General features: G+C 31.5%; 1 protein-coding gene across 7 annotated transcripts in view; it reads right to left on the reverse strand.

Moving 5' to 3' along the window:
* The window catches only part of LOC129320178 (inositol hexakisphosphate and diphosphoinositol-pentakisphosphate kinase VIP2-like), a 32,492-nt gene extending 30,306 nt beyond the window's left edge, over window positions 1-2,186 (reverse strand). Inside the window, exons 1-5 of one of the 7 annotated variants that reach the window (XM_054965472.1) lie at window positions 1,928-2,186; window positions 1,805-1,821; window positions 1,551-1,697; window positions 1,333-1,392; window positions 1,002-1,048 (exon numbers count right to left, since the gene is read on the reverse strand). In XM_054965472.1, the coding sequence (XP_054821447.1) occupies window positions 1,002-1,048; window positions 1,333-1,392; window positions 1,551-1,634 (191 nt within the window). In that variant the 5' untranslated portion in view covers window positions 1,635-1,697; window positions 1,805-1,821; window positions 1,928-2,186. Of the gene's footprint in view, window positions 1-1,001; window positions 1,049-1,332; window positions 1,393-1,550; window positions 1,726-1,804 lie in introns of those variants that run through there. The other 6 variants (XM_054965463.1, XM_054965448.1, XM_054965456.1 and 3 more) reach the window with 6 other exon arrangements.
* Between the last annotated feature and the right edge of the window lie 13,899 nt (window positions 2,187-16,085).

Genomic DNA, 16,085 nt, shown 5'->3' on the forward strand with positions numbered 1-16,085 from the left:
ATCATTGGCACTCATTATCACTTCATATCATAACGAAAGATTCAGACAAGGGAAACTTCATCAGTATCAAACTATAAATGCTATCATGAGTAGGCAATAAAAATAACATCATGGAAATTTTAAGCATACAAAAATATTCCATTACTTCCTCCCAATGCAAACTATGAATATAATATTTAGATTGCTATGAAGGAAAATATCTCCCAGACTCACACAGCTTATTTGGATGAATGAAGGGAAAGGAAAATAATGTAGGAAGCATTCATTTCCTTGCTTAAAGGACCTAAAATATATAACCAAGGGAATAGTGTATTTCGTATCCTCATTCCCTTCAAATGTCGACAGAAAGAAAAAGAAATGGAAAAGTATTCGCCATAATTATATGAACTTGCATTTTATCTTCCAACTATAAAAGGGAAACAAGATAGAAATCAATCAATTTTGTTGATTTTCTTTTCTTTTTTTTTTTTCCTTTCCACCCAACGTGTTGCGCGCGCGCACACAAAAGTTACTTCTTCCTTTCCGAATGGTAAAGTAACTGGCACTGGAATAATTATTATTTCCTTTTCTATTACAGTCAATTAAATCCATACTGACAAGCTGCAAAAGCTCCTTTTGATTCCTATGAAATCGCTTCCATCAATGACGTGATCAAATGACCAAAAATGCTGTGATTCATAGTTTTATTTTTTTTTCTTGTCGTTATAATTTTCCTCAGTTTAAAACAACCAATACTTCATGTCAGCACAAATGTATACATGTTCTGAGAGGCGTGAGAAACGAGGATGACCGCTTTCTGTCTGCCGATAGAGTATGAGAATCATTTTACAATTCAATGGTGCACGAACAGAGTTAAACTGAAGTGGGGAACGACGAATGATTATTGATCAAACAGATGCAGCATTCAGATTTAAAAGAATTACAAGAAGCAAACAAACGATCACTACTTTATGGCAAGTTGTCCAGTTTAAACGCGTTCCAGACATTGATGTTAAGTATACCTCTCTATTGGATCCTCGAGGATGACCTTGTCACCAAAAAGTTTGATCTACAAATATTACAAAGAACAAATGACTACAGAGAAAAAGATAAAAGACTATGCCAAAAAAATAAGAGAACAACTAACACGGACGAGCTTCTGTCATATACGAACAGAGTCGGAGAGCAAATACTTCAAGTTCTTTAAAAATAATATCAGAATGAAACGTATTCTATTGTTTTTTTGTAGACTCATGTACAAGCTAATTGGCCAAAACAAAAGGGGTCATATACAGGCGAAATCCAATCCAAATAGGTGGCAAAAACCAGAACTCAGACGTTCACTTCGCCTACCTCAAATTCACCGAATGCCTGTAACCTATCGAGAATCTGCCCCATAGGCGCCGAGAAAACCTGTAATCCAAAACAGGACCGTCAACGACGACCTTAACCGAGCCATAGAAGGATATGCATTCATTGAACTCATTGTAAGCTCAGCTTTCAACAACGAAATAAACAAAGAAGAAAAGCGGAATTGAACGTAAACATAGATTCTCTTAGCCACATTTCACCTTCTTTTCCATAACGCATACTCCAATATTTATCCTCTTCCTTCCAACTCCATCCTCGTCCCCGTCTACCACCGTCCCTCCCATCTTACTCACTTCAAAGGAAATGCCGAAGAAACTCTGCAATTCACGCCTCCAATCTCGCCTTCACTGTTCAAATCCAAATGCCAGAGAAACACTAACACGAAATTCACTAACACGCCAACGCCATAATCGAAGAAGCTCTAAAGCATTGCGAGAGAGAAATGTATACATACGTAGAGTTATACGAATCCTGACGACACAGAGAAGAAGCAGAAGAAGCGGTAGAGTAAGCAAGGGTCACATGAAGGAAGCGAGAAAATGACGAAAACTGCGAACCGACAGACTCAGATTAATACCGGAGCAGCATGTAAAAGTGCGGAAAGAGAGCAACAAACAAACAGCTCACGGACTTGTAAGGCACAATGAAGAGAGAGAAATTTGGTGACAGTGGCTAAAAGCGTTACAAGAGCCACCGAGTTCGAGATGTGCAGGCAAATGATAACATTCAAGTTGAGTGCCCACGTGGCGTGTTCGGATATAGACATTTTGAGATCCTAGAATATGCAATCCCCCCGGGGGGGGGGGGTTACTTTTTCCAGGAACGAGAGGGAGAAAAAGTTCTGAGTTTTTTAAACGATTGGTGGACTCCCACAATGTGAGCAGGAAAAGAACCCAGTGTTTGAACTTTAGGTTGCTCTGTTGCTGTCTGGGTCGCTATCTTAGACTAAGAATGTGATTATATATTATAAAGGTTATGGTCCTTCTGGGTAATCTCAAAACCTTTGGATTAGTTATCATTATTATTGTTAATTATTAATGGGACAGGTGAAATGTGATAATGTTGAGCACCTAATACGATGAGAGAGAGCATAGGTCCCACAATTGACCTCATTGACCTTGTAATTATCTTCTTGCTTTACCTCATCTTCTCTTTGTTTTGTTGTATTGATTTTACGCTTGTTTTGCTCGTTGTATGTTGGAACATTCTTTATTATATTGTGAGGAAACTCCATTGTGTTAGCCTAATCACTTTATGATTATTATATTGTAGGGAAATTCCATCGCGTTAGCCTAATCTTGTTATTAGTGATTTAAAAAATGCAAATAGTGTTCTGTTGTTAGTTGCCCATGTTATTGGCAGCGTCCAGAAAACCGATACTAACATGTTGCTTTGGCATCCTTTAAGATTTACGAGACGTTCTTTTTATCAAATGTAAAATTAATCAATCTCATTGAGTATATTTAGAAACCTTACTTTTCAAAAAATTGATTAAAAAAATCCATTCAATTAACACTAATTAATAAGTAATTAGTATTGATCTTTTTCGCAAACTTAGATGAATTTTTTAAGATGATTAGGGATAACTCTTGCACGTTAAAAGCTATTAAAGTCAGTGGAACCTACTGCATATTTTTATCCCAAAAAAAGTTGTTAAAGTTCGAGAATTTTTTTAATAATTTTTTGAATCAATTATAGTATTATTATTCTTTAATCTGTTTATATTCTAGTCTTATTCCTTAATACTAGATTTCTCTTCCTTATTTTTCTTTTTCTTTTTTATCTTTTTTTTTTTTGCATGGAAGAGCTAATGCACCTAATAACAGGCACGAGACGCACACATGCGTGGGAAATGTGTCTGCGTGCCGTTATATGTTATTGTTATGCGATATTTTATTTTTAACTATTGAAATTGAAATTGAAATTATATTAAGAAGCCAAACCTAATTAGTTTTTCGGCCTAAAAAAAATCCTCATTAATTGACTTTCACATCTATAAAGGTTTCCTTCCTTGATGGAGTTCTAAAAAATAGAGAATTTTCATAATGAAATTATGGTAGTGGGCTATTGATAATTGGTGGCAAACTAAGGCTTAGTTTGGATAAACAAAAAATAAGAGGAAAATATTAAAAATAAAAAAATTAGAAATAATAATAAACTTTACGCCTTTTAAAAAAAATTCTACTGTTATTTTTTCTCTAATTTTTTTTTCATGATAAAAGTTTCAAACTTAAGGGGAAAAATAGCAAGGGATTAATGCCTTACATTAGATCCCAGGTGCTCCCCTACCGTTAATATCGGGAATAATTCGCCCCTTGGTGCACATTACTTCCGTACATCATTCGAATATTTTATGATTAAATCGATGGTAATCCCTAAAAATAAATGCTTATTTGGCTTCAAGAACAAAAAATGAATGATTTTGTTATCATGAGAAAGATATACAAGATATGAAAAAAAGTAAGTTGCTTTTTCCTCCTCCTATTTTTCCTTGTTTTATTTTACTCATTGGGGAAGTAATAAGATCAGAAGATGTAAAGTAAAATATCAGTCTTCAGCCCCCATGGGATCAGGACATGAAGAGTCCCAAAATTTAATGTACTGAAAACGTAAATAAAATATGGATATAATTAGAAACTAAGCAATAAGTTTAAAATTTTTATTGCCTCCTGAGTAAGATTGTTAAATTCTTAAGTTTAAGTAAATTAATGACAGAAATGTAAACTCAGATAAAAAATCCATAAGAATTTACTTTAATTAACAAATAATTATTAAAATATGATCATAATTTAATTTAAATATATTTAAAATATAAATTATTAAAATTAAACCTATTTATATTGATAAATTATCATATAAAAAATATGAAAATTTTAAAATAGAAAATTTTATTTTTGATATTTTTGTTTTCTTTTTTATTAATATTAGTTTTTACATTTTGAGTTTTTTTTTCCTTTTGAATCAAGTCCTATAATATTTATAAACTGAATTTTTTATAATATATATTTAACTCATTTAACTAAAAGGAATTAACGAGCTTAATAAATTTAACTAAATTTACATCTAATTCGAATTTATAAATTAGTTAACATAATTTTATAAGCTAGAAATGTAAAAAATAGTAAACTCGAGAGTTTAATTAAATTTATATCTAATCTGAATTTATAAATGAGTTATATGATTTTGTAAATTAAAAATATGAAAATATTAAATTTAAAAAGTCAATTTAAAAATTTAACAACTATGCTTCAAATGATTTTGTAAAGGTGACAATTAAAACAATGCTCAAAACTTGGGAATATCTTTACTGCAAAATGCCAAATTCAGGCACGCAAATGATAATGGGGAAAAGTAAATAAATTATTGCAGGTCTAGAAAGTTCCGATCTCTTAGGAAAGAAGCAGTGTTTATACTTCAAAGTTCAAAGCATGTCAATGCATATTATTTGAAAATATGTGGATAATCGATTCTAATTAACTAATTTGGATATACACATTACTGGATCCTTATTTGTACAAGCATTCAAGTCAATAATTTGACCAAATACATATTATTCTCAAATTACAGATCTGTTTGGATAACTCTTAAAAATATATTTAAATCACATTTAGGGTGTAATTTTACTAAATCTAATAAATAGCTAAATCTCACAAATATATTTTTACTAGATATAAACTGAAACTTAAATGGACACTATATTGAATTTCAAATTAGATTTAATATGCAATCATACTGAATCTTTCTTCGTTTTCTCCTTTAGTCCAATCCCCAATCCAGAAATAATAATAATGATGATGATGATGATGATGGTGATATTCAACTTGCAAGTTATTGGCCTAGTTTTCAAGATAAGTTGAACAAGCAAGCTCTATCCGTTCAACGACCTTGCAAAAAATCAACAGATTTTATCGGAAATCTCGGTCAAAACCACGAGTTTTTTTCGCAATTAGGAAGTAAAGATAGGTTATTTTCAGTGCCTTTTAAAAGACGTGAAGGAAAATACGTTGTAGAAATGGGGTAGAAGTTGACTACGACAATTCAGAATTTGGATATTCCGCCAAATAAACTCTACATGAAGTATTAAAAATCAGGGAGAGATAAGCAGAGTACAAGCAAGCAAGAACTAAACGCATCAGAACAAACTAGAATAAATCAACTTGCTCCAAAAAGCATGCAACCGTCAGCACATAAGCTTACACATTAGCCGTCGCTTTCAACATCGATGCTCTGATCCATCTCCGCGCAAGTGCTCGTCCACTAATAGTGGTTCCTGCAATTTATCCTCCCGACCAGGCATTCTACACAAAGGAAAAATGTGTGAAGCTCATTTAACTACTAACATACGATCAAACAAATCAAAGTGCTGTCTTGTTTCTTTTTGGAGAAAAGCGAGTGGATGAGCGATTCCTGGGAACTATGCCCAAATTTACATTTTATTTCCAAGTCGTAAGACTAGAAGGATAGACCTTTGTCAGAAGAAGATCAAGGGTTTCAGAATTTCATTCTTGACTAACTACTAACAATTATTAACAAAATGACTTTCACCTACTGACTGTCCGTTCAAATGAACAGCGACAAGATATCAAAAGGAAATTATCAACTGACGTTGAGACAAAACTCTATACAAGCAAGGTCTCAGGCCAAAATAATCCATGACAACAAATTAAGGCTTCAAGCATGTCATACTTAAAGTTTGTTTGCCAGGATGGAATGACGTGAAGCAAAATGAAGTAAGGTAATTGGGGGAAAAAAATCAAACCATTGCTTGGATGGGTAGAGCTCCTAGTAATTCTTCATTTACTCTATTACCCTTTAACATCTATTTATCCCCACTTTACTTTTCTTCTATCTGAAGGGTAAAGTTAAAACATTTCATCCTTGAAATCCACCTTACAACATTATTGACATTACATCTACCAAACAACAATCCCTTTTTTTTTTTTATTAAACTTCGAAAAATGGAGACTTAGGTCAATTTCCTGCCCCATACTATTCCACACTACTTCATAAACAACCACCTTTGAAGCACCGATACAAGTATGATTGTTGAATATGGTATGGCATGATATGCAAATATAACAACTTTTAAAAATTTTAAGATACAAATATAGTTATATAAATAATTAAATATTAAATATTTAGATACACAATTAGGGTAACCCAAAATATCTGGGAATTTTATTTTGCTTCTACCTCAAGAAATTTGTAAAATGCCCTAAAAATAATAATAATAATGCATCAGATTCACATTCATCTCTTCCCCTTCATTTTCTTGAAGCATCGTTTGGCTAGCATAGAGAGAGAGAGTCAATCCCTCCATCATCCCTCCTCCCCTATCCTTACAATTCACCAACGAGGATGCTATGAGAGTCATTCATATCGTGCTATGGTGCTCGAATCCTTTCTCCTCTATTCCTTTTGCACGTCATTAGTGTGCAAGGAGTTGTTTTCTGTTACCGCAAGAGGTTTGATTCGCTGGTCCTTTCCCTCCCTTATTTCACCGTCGACTTCTTCCTCCCTCTCCATTGTTGTGTGGCAACATCCTCTTCTCTTTCTTCTTGCTCTACTGCCCCACTGATTTGGTGTGGAATGCTCAGGTAGTTGAAAGAAAGTTTGGAAGATGACGGCAATGAAAGGAAAGGATGAATGAAGTAAAATGCCCAAAATTCAGCATGATAAAGGCATTTACTTTGAAAAAGGCCTAAAACGCAACGTCCCGTGTCTCACCCATTTTGACCCACACCCACCCGTGTCAACCTATTTTAACAAAAAATAAAGAAAAAAGGGACACGCTGCACCCGCGTTCAAGACACATGTCCATGTCCGATACATGTTCGACACGAACACAGCCTCCATTTTGGCATGTCCGTGCAACCTTGCTAGTGACCACTAGGCTAATTTAAAACTACGCATACTTATAATCATGTGTTGCCAATAAATTGAATGCATCAGTTTCTCCCATCTATGGTCAATACCTGCAACAGAGCCACCTTTCCCACAAAGAACAGATATGAAAGAATTTTGGTTTCCATTGTATTTGATGAGACCCTTCCAGAGAAAAGGAGCAAAGAAGGACTTGATGGAGGAATTAATTTATTTGGCCAAAAAGAAAAAAGGAATTCTTTTAAGCAAAAGCCCGCAAGAAACCAAAACCTTGAATTCATGTACAGTTAATAAACTTCAATGATAGTTAATATAAAATGAAAATTACGAGAAAATAACCAAATACTCTCACTTTCCAATGCATAGTTCCAGAATCTTTTTGATAAAGAAAATTCAGGATGACCCAAGTGGAAAAGATAATAATCTCGTCAAAATGATGGATTATAGTTTAAGTTTGCAGTGAAACAAGTTTCGTAAGAGCCCTGCCCAAACAACTAAGGTTATACTGGCATAGCAATACCAGTTTCCGAGTACAAGTAATATGTTGCCGAAGGAACAATTTAAAGCATGATTGTTACATCGCCAACATAAGGTTATGCTTAAAGAAATAGAAAATATCTGCACGGTAGATCTATGCAGTCACATTTTGTATACTCAAATCAGACATTTCTTATTATTAATTAAAACAAAAATTATAACCTTCCTAGATACATCCAAATGTCACAATAATTAAATTATCACCAGCTTAATCCACTAGAGCAACATTGGGCAAATAACATAAATCAAGCGCTGTTTTAACTTTCAAAACCAAATTGAATATGCATGCAATAGATCCTTCTGTGATGACTGATGAGAATAAGCCCCCCTGCATCTAAAAACGATACCAATGTCCTTTAAAAGGATAACAAAAGCTTCGAGGAGAAAAGGCTTCTCTTTACCTTCATGACCTGTACCGACTGGAAAACAAATGGATAACAAGCCCACTGAGTCCCTGCTATGTGACTAGAAGTGAGCCAACCAAAAGTTTCAAAATGTCATGGTTAAGTCATATATATATATATATATATATATGTTGAGCATTTGATTTCTCGCAGCTCCAGAGGTCTGCCTGTGTAGGCTGATGTAAATTCCTTTGCACATTAACTAATTTTAACCTTGCTTTAACTTTAAGAAAAGAAAACACAGCCTGCCACAGAGAGGAGGGGGACTTTAATCCAACCCCAATGCTCAACAATGAGCGTTATGATATAGATTATAGGATGGAAAAAAGACATCAAAAATTTTCAGATGGAGAATCTCAGTAAATGCTTCCAATTATTGCAGAGATCATTAACTACATCAGAACAGGATAATAAAGCTGGAGGCCAAAACCCCTGTTGTGTGCATGCGCACATAAAAGTGCATGCTTACATGAGCTCTAACAGCATCGGACAGTGATTTTCAACACTGAACACAAAAGCACATGGTTGAGTAATCTTAGGAGAAATATCAAGAATTGGGGCCAAGAACATTATGCTACGTTTGACTCGCTTCTTGATGGCCAAAGTAAGTAACTCATAGAACTACAAGTAGCTAGAGTTACACTTACTTAACAATGAAAATTCTGGCTCAAAAACAGCATTGCTCATGGATCATTGGGTTGCTTTTTACCTGCTAAACATTGAGTTACAGTATAAACTACAAAGCATCATCCTGAATAAATGATGAAAAATTTACCAAAATGATTAATATCATTAGCATACATGATGAGGTTACTAACTCATTATTTATGAACATTGTTGAATAGAACTCACAGTTACATAAAAGTGGCATGTCATCTAAAAGGAGAAGAAAAGTCTAAATTTTAATAACGTTCACCACATTCACAATTTTTGTAGCAAAATGAAAAGTCATTACTACTTGACCAAAGAACTATACCATGACCCACACAATAACTATAATTTGACTATAGACCCATTTAAAGGAAAGATATGAATTAACATAACCCTAATCCAGAAAGGTGAGACAGCCTTTAATGAAAAAGCGCTTCTCAAACCCCTTATTAAATCAAAAGTTGCACCAATTGCCCAAATTATCAACCCTAATTCTCTTATAATAATAACGTAGTTACAAGATTTATAAATTGTAGCTGTGAGATAGCAAAGTTCTCGTTGAACCAACACATAAGCCTGACTAATCTCCCTTAGAAGGAGGCTCAATATGTGCCAACATTGTTAGAGAGGTTTTTAATCCCTTAATGACCCCTTGGTTAGCCTTCAGCCAAAATCCACAAATTTGATCACCATCCCAAACATCACATAATTATTAAGGGCATGTTTGTTTAAACTTACCAAAAAAAAAAAAATTGATAAGCTAAACATGAAACAGCCATCACTTAGATTAACTTTAAAAGAAACTATTTTCAACTTATTTAATAAGCTACATGGCTTAGCTTTTTAATAAAGTAATTATTTAAAAAAGCTACTCTAAAATAGCTTATGAAAATAAGTTGTCTTAAAGCAATGGTTGTTTCATGTTTACCTTATCAAAATCACTTTAAGTTTAAACAAACGGGCCCTCAAATAAGCCTAATGAAAACGTTTATACATGAGAGAGAGAGAGAGAGAGAGAGGGTGGGTGGGTGGGTGGGTGTGTGTGTGTGTGTGTGACAACTGCGGTGGTATTAAATTTACTAAAGCCTCAAAGGAAGCCAATTCAATGATTTGCACTTGATTTCATTGTGTGTGTGTGTGTGAGACAACTGCGGTGGTATTAAATTTACTAAAGCCTCAAAGGAAGCCAATTCAATGATTTGCACTTGATTTCATTGTGTGTGTGTGTGTGTGTGTGTGACAACTGCGGTGGTATTAAATTTACTAAAGCCTCAAAGGAAGCCAATTCAATGATTTGCACTTGATTTCATTGCATAGCATGCATTAACTATCAATCATCAATGATCCTATCCCATCACTTAAGCAAAAGAAATTAAGGGGGGGGGACTTTAATTGGGCTGATAATTACAAAGAAATAAGATTATGCTACCAGATGATAAGTGGATTCATCCACTACTTTGGTGACCATAGTTGGATCCTTTAAGTGCTGTAGTTAACTTTTTTAGAATGCATCAGGATGTTATTGCCACTTGAACTAGGACCTATCTCCCATCACCATCCCTCCCAACCACATTGAGAGATTATTTAGTAGACTTGTTCTATCAAGGATAAATAGACCAAGAGCAATAGCAGCAGCAAAAACAATAGCAACAAGCCTTATCTCACTAGGTAGGTAGAGTTGATTATATAAATTACACAATGCTGTTGAGCTCTATTAGCAACCAAATCATTGGATATATTGTTAACCAAAAAGTCTTATACGATAACTTCATTGAATGTTCTCTTTAGTCTTTCTCTATCCTTTTTACAAGATTCAAGACTATCTATTTTGCCTCCCTCACTAACACCTCCAATTGCTTTCTTTTTGTATATGTACAAATTATCTTAAATAATTTTCTACCATTTTCTCCTCAATAAATGACACACTAACTCTCTTGTATATATTCATTAAAATTATCTTTTCTTGTATGCTCACACATTCATCTCAACATCCTCATCTTTGCTACCCCAATTTTATGTTGTTGTTGTCTCTTTAAAACTCAACATTCACTGTCACATAAATGTAACATAGTTAGTCTTATAGCAATTCAACAATACTTCCTTATCAGCTTAATAAGTGTTTTTCAACTGCAAATAATTCCAATAGCTTTCTTCCATTTGAAACACCTAGCTTGTATTCTATGTACGACATCCCCATCAATTTCCAATGCTTTCCAAATTATTCTCTTAGTATACAATCATAAGTTTTTTTCCAAATCAATGACAATTATACGTAAGCCTCTTTGTTTGCTTCTATTATAGCCTACCCAGCATGAATCTAAATTAGTTCAAATACCAGTCTCCAATCTCAGCATGTGTGAATCCCTCATTACAACAGTGTCATTATATGGCTCATAAGTTCCTTTCAATCACTCATTTTCAGAAAAGAGCAAGAGCAAAATGCCCATAAAAGTGGAGTCCAGTAAAAGCTTACCTAATATGTGCTGAGCATATTGTCAACAAAATGCCCACTTCTCGCTTCGCACCGACCTTCTGCGATAACTTCTGCCTGTAAGCAGTAACAATGTACCATATGAAAGTAGGGAATGAGAAATGTTTGCAATCCATTAGCATGGTAACATAATTCACAGCCAGGCAAGTTGAGGATGATACCGACCTTAGAGATGGAGGTTTTCCATTCTTAATAATCACCATAATAAGACCGGCACCATCTCTACCGCCGCCACGTCCAACTGCTCTTTCCTTGATTAATCAGTAAAGAACATTCTCTTGATTGCTCCCACACAGAAAAATAATAATAGTAAGTAAACCAAAGAAAAAATAGCACCTTTCGGGTTTCAATAAATGGCATAAGCAGCATAATACGTGCTACCTGGTTGCCGATTCCGATTGGACTACTGATGACAATCGCGAGGCAAAGGCAAATGCAACCTAGCTCTGAGGGAGGCGGGAGCAGGTTGCTGAACCGCCAATTAAAAAAAAAAAAAACGGACGAAAAAGATAAATAGAATATAAAATGCATCAAAAAATTATTATTTTTTAATAATAAAAAAAATGCTTTGTCAACTAATAATGATAAAAATATATTTATAAGTTTTTATAATTTTTTTATTTTAAATTTAATTATTATAATTTATTTTACTTTAATTGAATCCTTTTAATTTGATTAATTTAATCTTTTAACTTTTAAAAATTATAATTTTTAATTTTTAAAAAAATACAAAATGAAAAAGTTTTATATTTTTTATTAAATAATTATATAAATTTATGATTAATTATATAATTTTTATAACTATAGATTTATATAATTAAGTTGTGTTTTAATATTTTTTATATTTATGAAAAATTTATTAAAAAATTAATAAAAATATAAACAATGTATTAAATTAAATTTTTTACAAAATATAAAAATATGTTTGTTTGAAAAGTTTAATAACTCATTATTAGTTTTAACATTTAAGGATTAATATATTTGATAACATATACTATAAAAGTTTGATTAAAATAAAATAAACTACAAGAAATTAATCCATTCATCTTAAATTATAAAGCACTTTAAAAAAAATTATCCTAAATATAAAATACTTTGAGTACATTAAAATTTTATTAAATGCTTCAATTTTAATATTAATTTTTTTTCTATAATTAATATGTGTCCCTTCTCATTTTAATATATTAAAATATGATTTTTTTTAAAATTTTATATTTTTATTTTGAAAAGATAAAGTTATTAAGTATATTTAATAAAGTTTATTAGTATGTGAGATTTTATCTAAAGGCTTCTTATAATTTGAGATAGAGGGAGTAATTTAAAATTAAGAAAAACTATAACGACTTATATTATAAATTATTTTTTCTAATATTTATGAAAAAGAAATAGCCCTCATTTTTTAATTTTTTTTTCTTTGGATCAATTTTAAAAAATATTATTTTTACAAACATGTTGGGTCTGACAAAAATAATTTAGCATTCACAACGTAATGAATCAATATTTAAATTTTTATTTAAAAATATATTCATATTTAATATTTAATTGTGTTTTAAGTAGAATTATCTCTTATTGAAAGATATATATTTTTTATTAGCTTTCTTTTTAACTTATTTTTTCTCCAGGTCTATATATAGAGTTTGTCTATAGCAGTTTGTGTTTATATATGGACTCAGCCCTCATTTCTTCCAATGCTCAACGAGATTTCTAGTCTTTTAACCTTTGGAATGGATCCCTAATGCTAATGAAATAAAATCAGGCATGTTTTATTTGGATGTATGGCGGATTTGACTAACACTCAAAAAATATTTAAACCATATTTAATATGTATTTTTGTCAAATATAACAAATAGTTGAAATTGTAAATGTACTTTTGCATAAATTAAAAACCAAAACACAGTTAGTTTTAAATTTTAATCTATTACTTATAATGTTAGTCCAAAAAAAAATCTATTACTTGTAATAATTACTCTAAACATCGGAATTGCTTTTATATACATGTATAAATATGAATTGCACCAGTGGGAGCATTTTTTTTTTAATTTTATAGTAAAAAATTGAAATTTATTATGTAAATAAAATATGTTCATTTTTGAGATTAAGTTAAACATAATCAATTAACTAATTATATTTTCATTTATCCATTAAAAATATAGGAATATATTTAATTTTCTTACAAATAAATATGGAAGGATCCACTTTTTACAAGAAAGAGCATTCACAAAACAAATAATTTAACTGATGCAATTAATTTTTGCTAATTAAGATACAAAAGATTAATCACACCAAAACAAGAGTTTCGAATTAAAACTTGTGTATTCTAACTTTTTTATTTGTAGTCGCTTGATGAAAAATAATTGTAATCAGACGTGTTGATTATATAATTAATCTAAAATTATAACATAGAAGAACATTAAATTCCAGAGTTATAAATATGTTTACTTTTTAGAAAAAAAATACAATCTTTAATTTTTATAGTTTCATCAGATTTTATTTTTAATCCATATAGTTTTTTTCAGTATTTTCAGTCCATGTAATTTCAAAAAAATTGGGTGACCTTTATTTTTTAAATCCTTATAATTTTTATTTTTCAGTAATTTTAAACTCTACAGGAATTGAAAACAATAAAAAAATTATAAAAACTAAAAGAAAAACTCAATAAAATTATAGGGACCAAATATTATGCTTTTTCCTATTTAAAAATTTGTGTTAGTTACATAGGAGTTTAAGTTAATTTGTATTTTAAAGTATGTTTGAGAATATATAATGAAACAAAAAAGAATAATTATTAATAGAATTGAAAAGGGTTAGGTGGAGTGGAATAGGGTGAAACAAAATGAAACTTTCCATTGTTTAAGAATTTTTTAAAAAAATATATAATTTTATTTAATTATTATTTAAGAATAATTATAAAATTGATATATTTAAATTGAATATAATTATATTTTCAATTTTGCAATGAAAGGATGAGTGAGAAGGGGTGAGAAGAATGAGAATAATTTTATAATCATATTATTGATATTAAGAAAAATAATTTTAAAATGGTTAGGTATGGCTTGAAAGGCCACCCCATCCCATTTCACCTTCCTTTAAATTTTTTTTTTTTTTCCAAATCATCCTATTCCCTTACATTCCATCTTGTGGGGGAAAAACTCTAATACATTATCTTAGTGTTTAAGGTTTTAGATTTGAATGTGCTGAGCTTAAGTTAAGATATCTAAGATGTGAGAAAACATTATACTCAATTATGTGAAAATCTCAAACTTTGAGTTTATTGGTTGTTCAAGTTAAAATATCAAAATGTAAAGCTAGTCCTCAAATCTAATTATATATCCCACTAGAAAAGTCATTTTTTGGTCTATTGGAACACTTTTGAAACACTCCCCAAATTACTTTAAAAGTCACAAAATCTTTAGTATACCTCACAAAATTACAATCCGCTGCATATCATATTCATTTTTTTAATGGAATATCATATCCATTTTTAAATTTCATAAATGTACAAATGCACTAATTTTCAACAACCATCATAACACAAGATTATATACAACCAACTTGTACAAAACATTTTATTTATATTATTAATAATATAAGTAAATGAGCAATTTCACCGTACACAAAACTTCTGGTGTTTTTTTTTTGGCAATGCAAAACTTCTGGTGATTAATTTCAACACTACAATAAACAACTATAATATAAATTTAACAAATAAACAATATAAATTTAAACGCAAATATTTTTTCCATCCTCACATAGCTCAAATAAGGGTATCCAAATGTCACATGTAAGAAATATTTACCAACTACCACCACCCTAAGCTGAGACATTACATGTTCAATTACTAATTGGAAAAGAGATTGGCAGGATGACGAGCAAATATGTAGTATGACAATCCTCTTGTCCAAGTTTTAGACATATTCTCCACCTTCCAAGTGTTCATTCTATTAAAAAGCCCCAATTAAACTTTTATTTTGACTTGATTTTATTTAGAAAGCGTTGTATTCCCAATAAAAGATTGCTAATCACAAACAAGAGCTGCAAAAATTATAAAGAGGATACATGATCACCTTCATGAGCTGCACCAGAACTATCCTCCTCTTGGCGCTTACTGATATAATCTTGCTAAAATCTATCTAGACCATGTAATTCATGGAATAGCTCCTGAGGCAATAAAAATTATATGAAAATCTTGTTAAGGATTATACCATACATTAGTGAGGCCTAAGGGCGTGAATAAGCCAGGCCTTTAATAAAGGCCTTGTAATAATCCTAAAAGAAAAAAAAAATATATATATATATATATATAAAATAATAGTAGTAGTAATAAAAAGAAATCTGGTGGGTAGTATTTTGTAATTTTATCAAATAAGCTTGGGTCTTTTTCTGTTATTTTTTCCCATTATCTTTTTATTTAAGCTTTCCTCTTCCTTGTCGTAAAAAGGGACAAAAAAGAGTGAATAAGAAACAAAGCAGAGCAGACAAGCGCAAGAGAGAAAGAGAATTCTCTAAGCTTCCACCAATTTTCGCTCTTCATTCTTATTCCTCCATTATTCATCTCTGTCAGGTTCTTTGTTTCTTCGGCTCTTCCTTTCTTTTTCTTCTCCACTGTGCTAGTCCGGTGCGGTACACACACACACACACACACACACACTCTGCTACTGAAAGCTTGATGGAACTGTGATCTCCTCCTCCCTTCTTTCCATACGTGAAGGTTGAATAGTGGATTTGTCATTATTGGAGGTTTGCTTGATGATTTCTTTCTCTTATTCTCT

Source organism: Prosopis cineraria, unplaced genomic scaffold (assembly GCF_029017545.1).
Source record: "Prosopis cineraria cultivar Desert tree isolate PC_DT_omini unplaced genomic scaffold, ASM2901754v1 PC1, whole genome shotgun sequence".
Lineage (NCBI taxonomy): Eukaryota > Viridiplantae > Streptophyta > Magnoliopsida > Fabales > Fabaceae > Prosopis > Prosopis cineraria.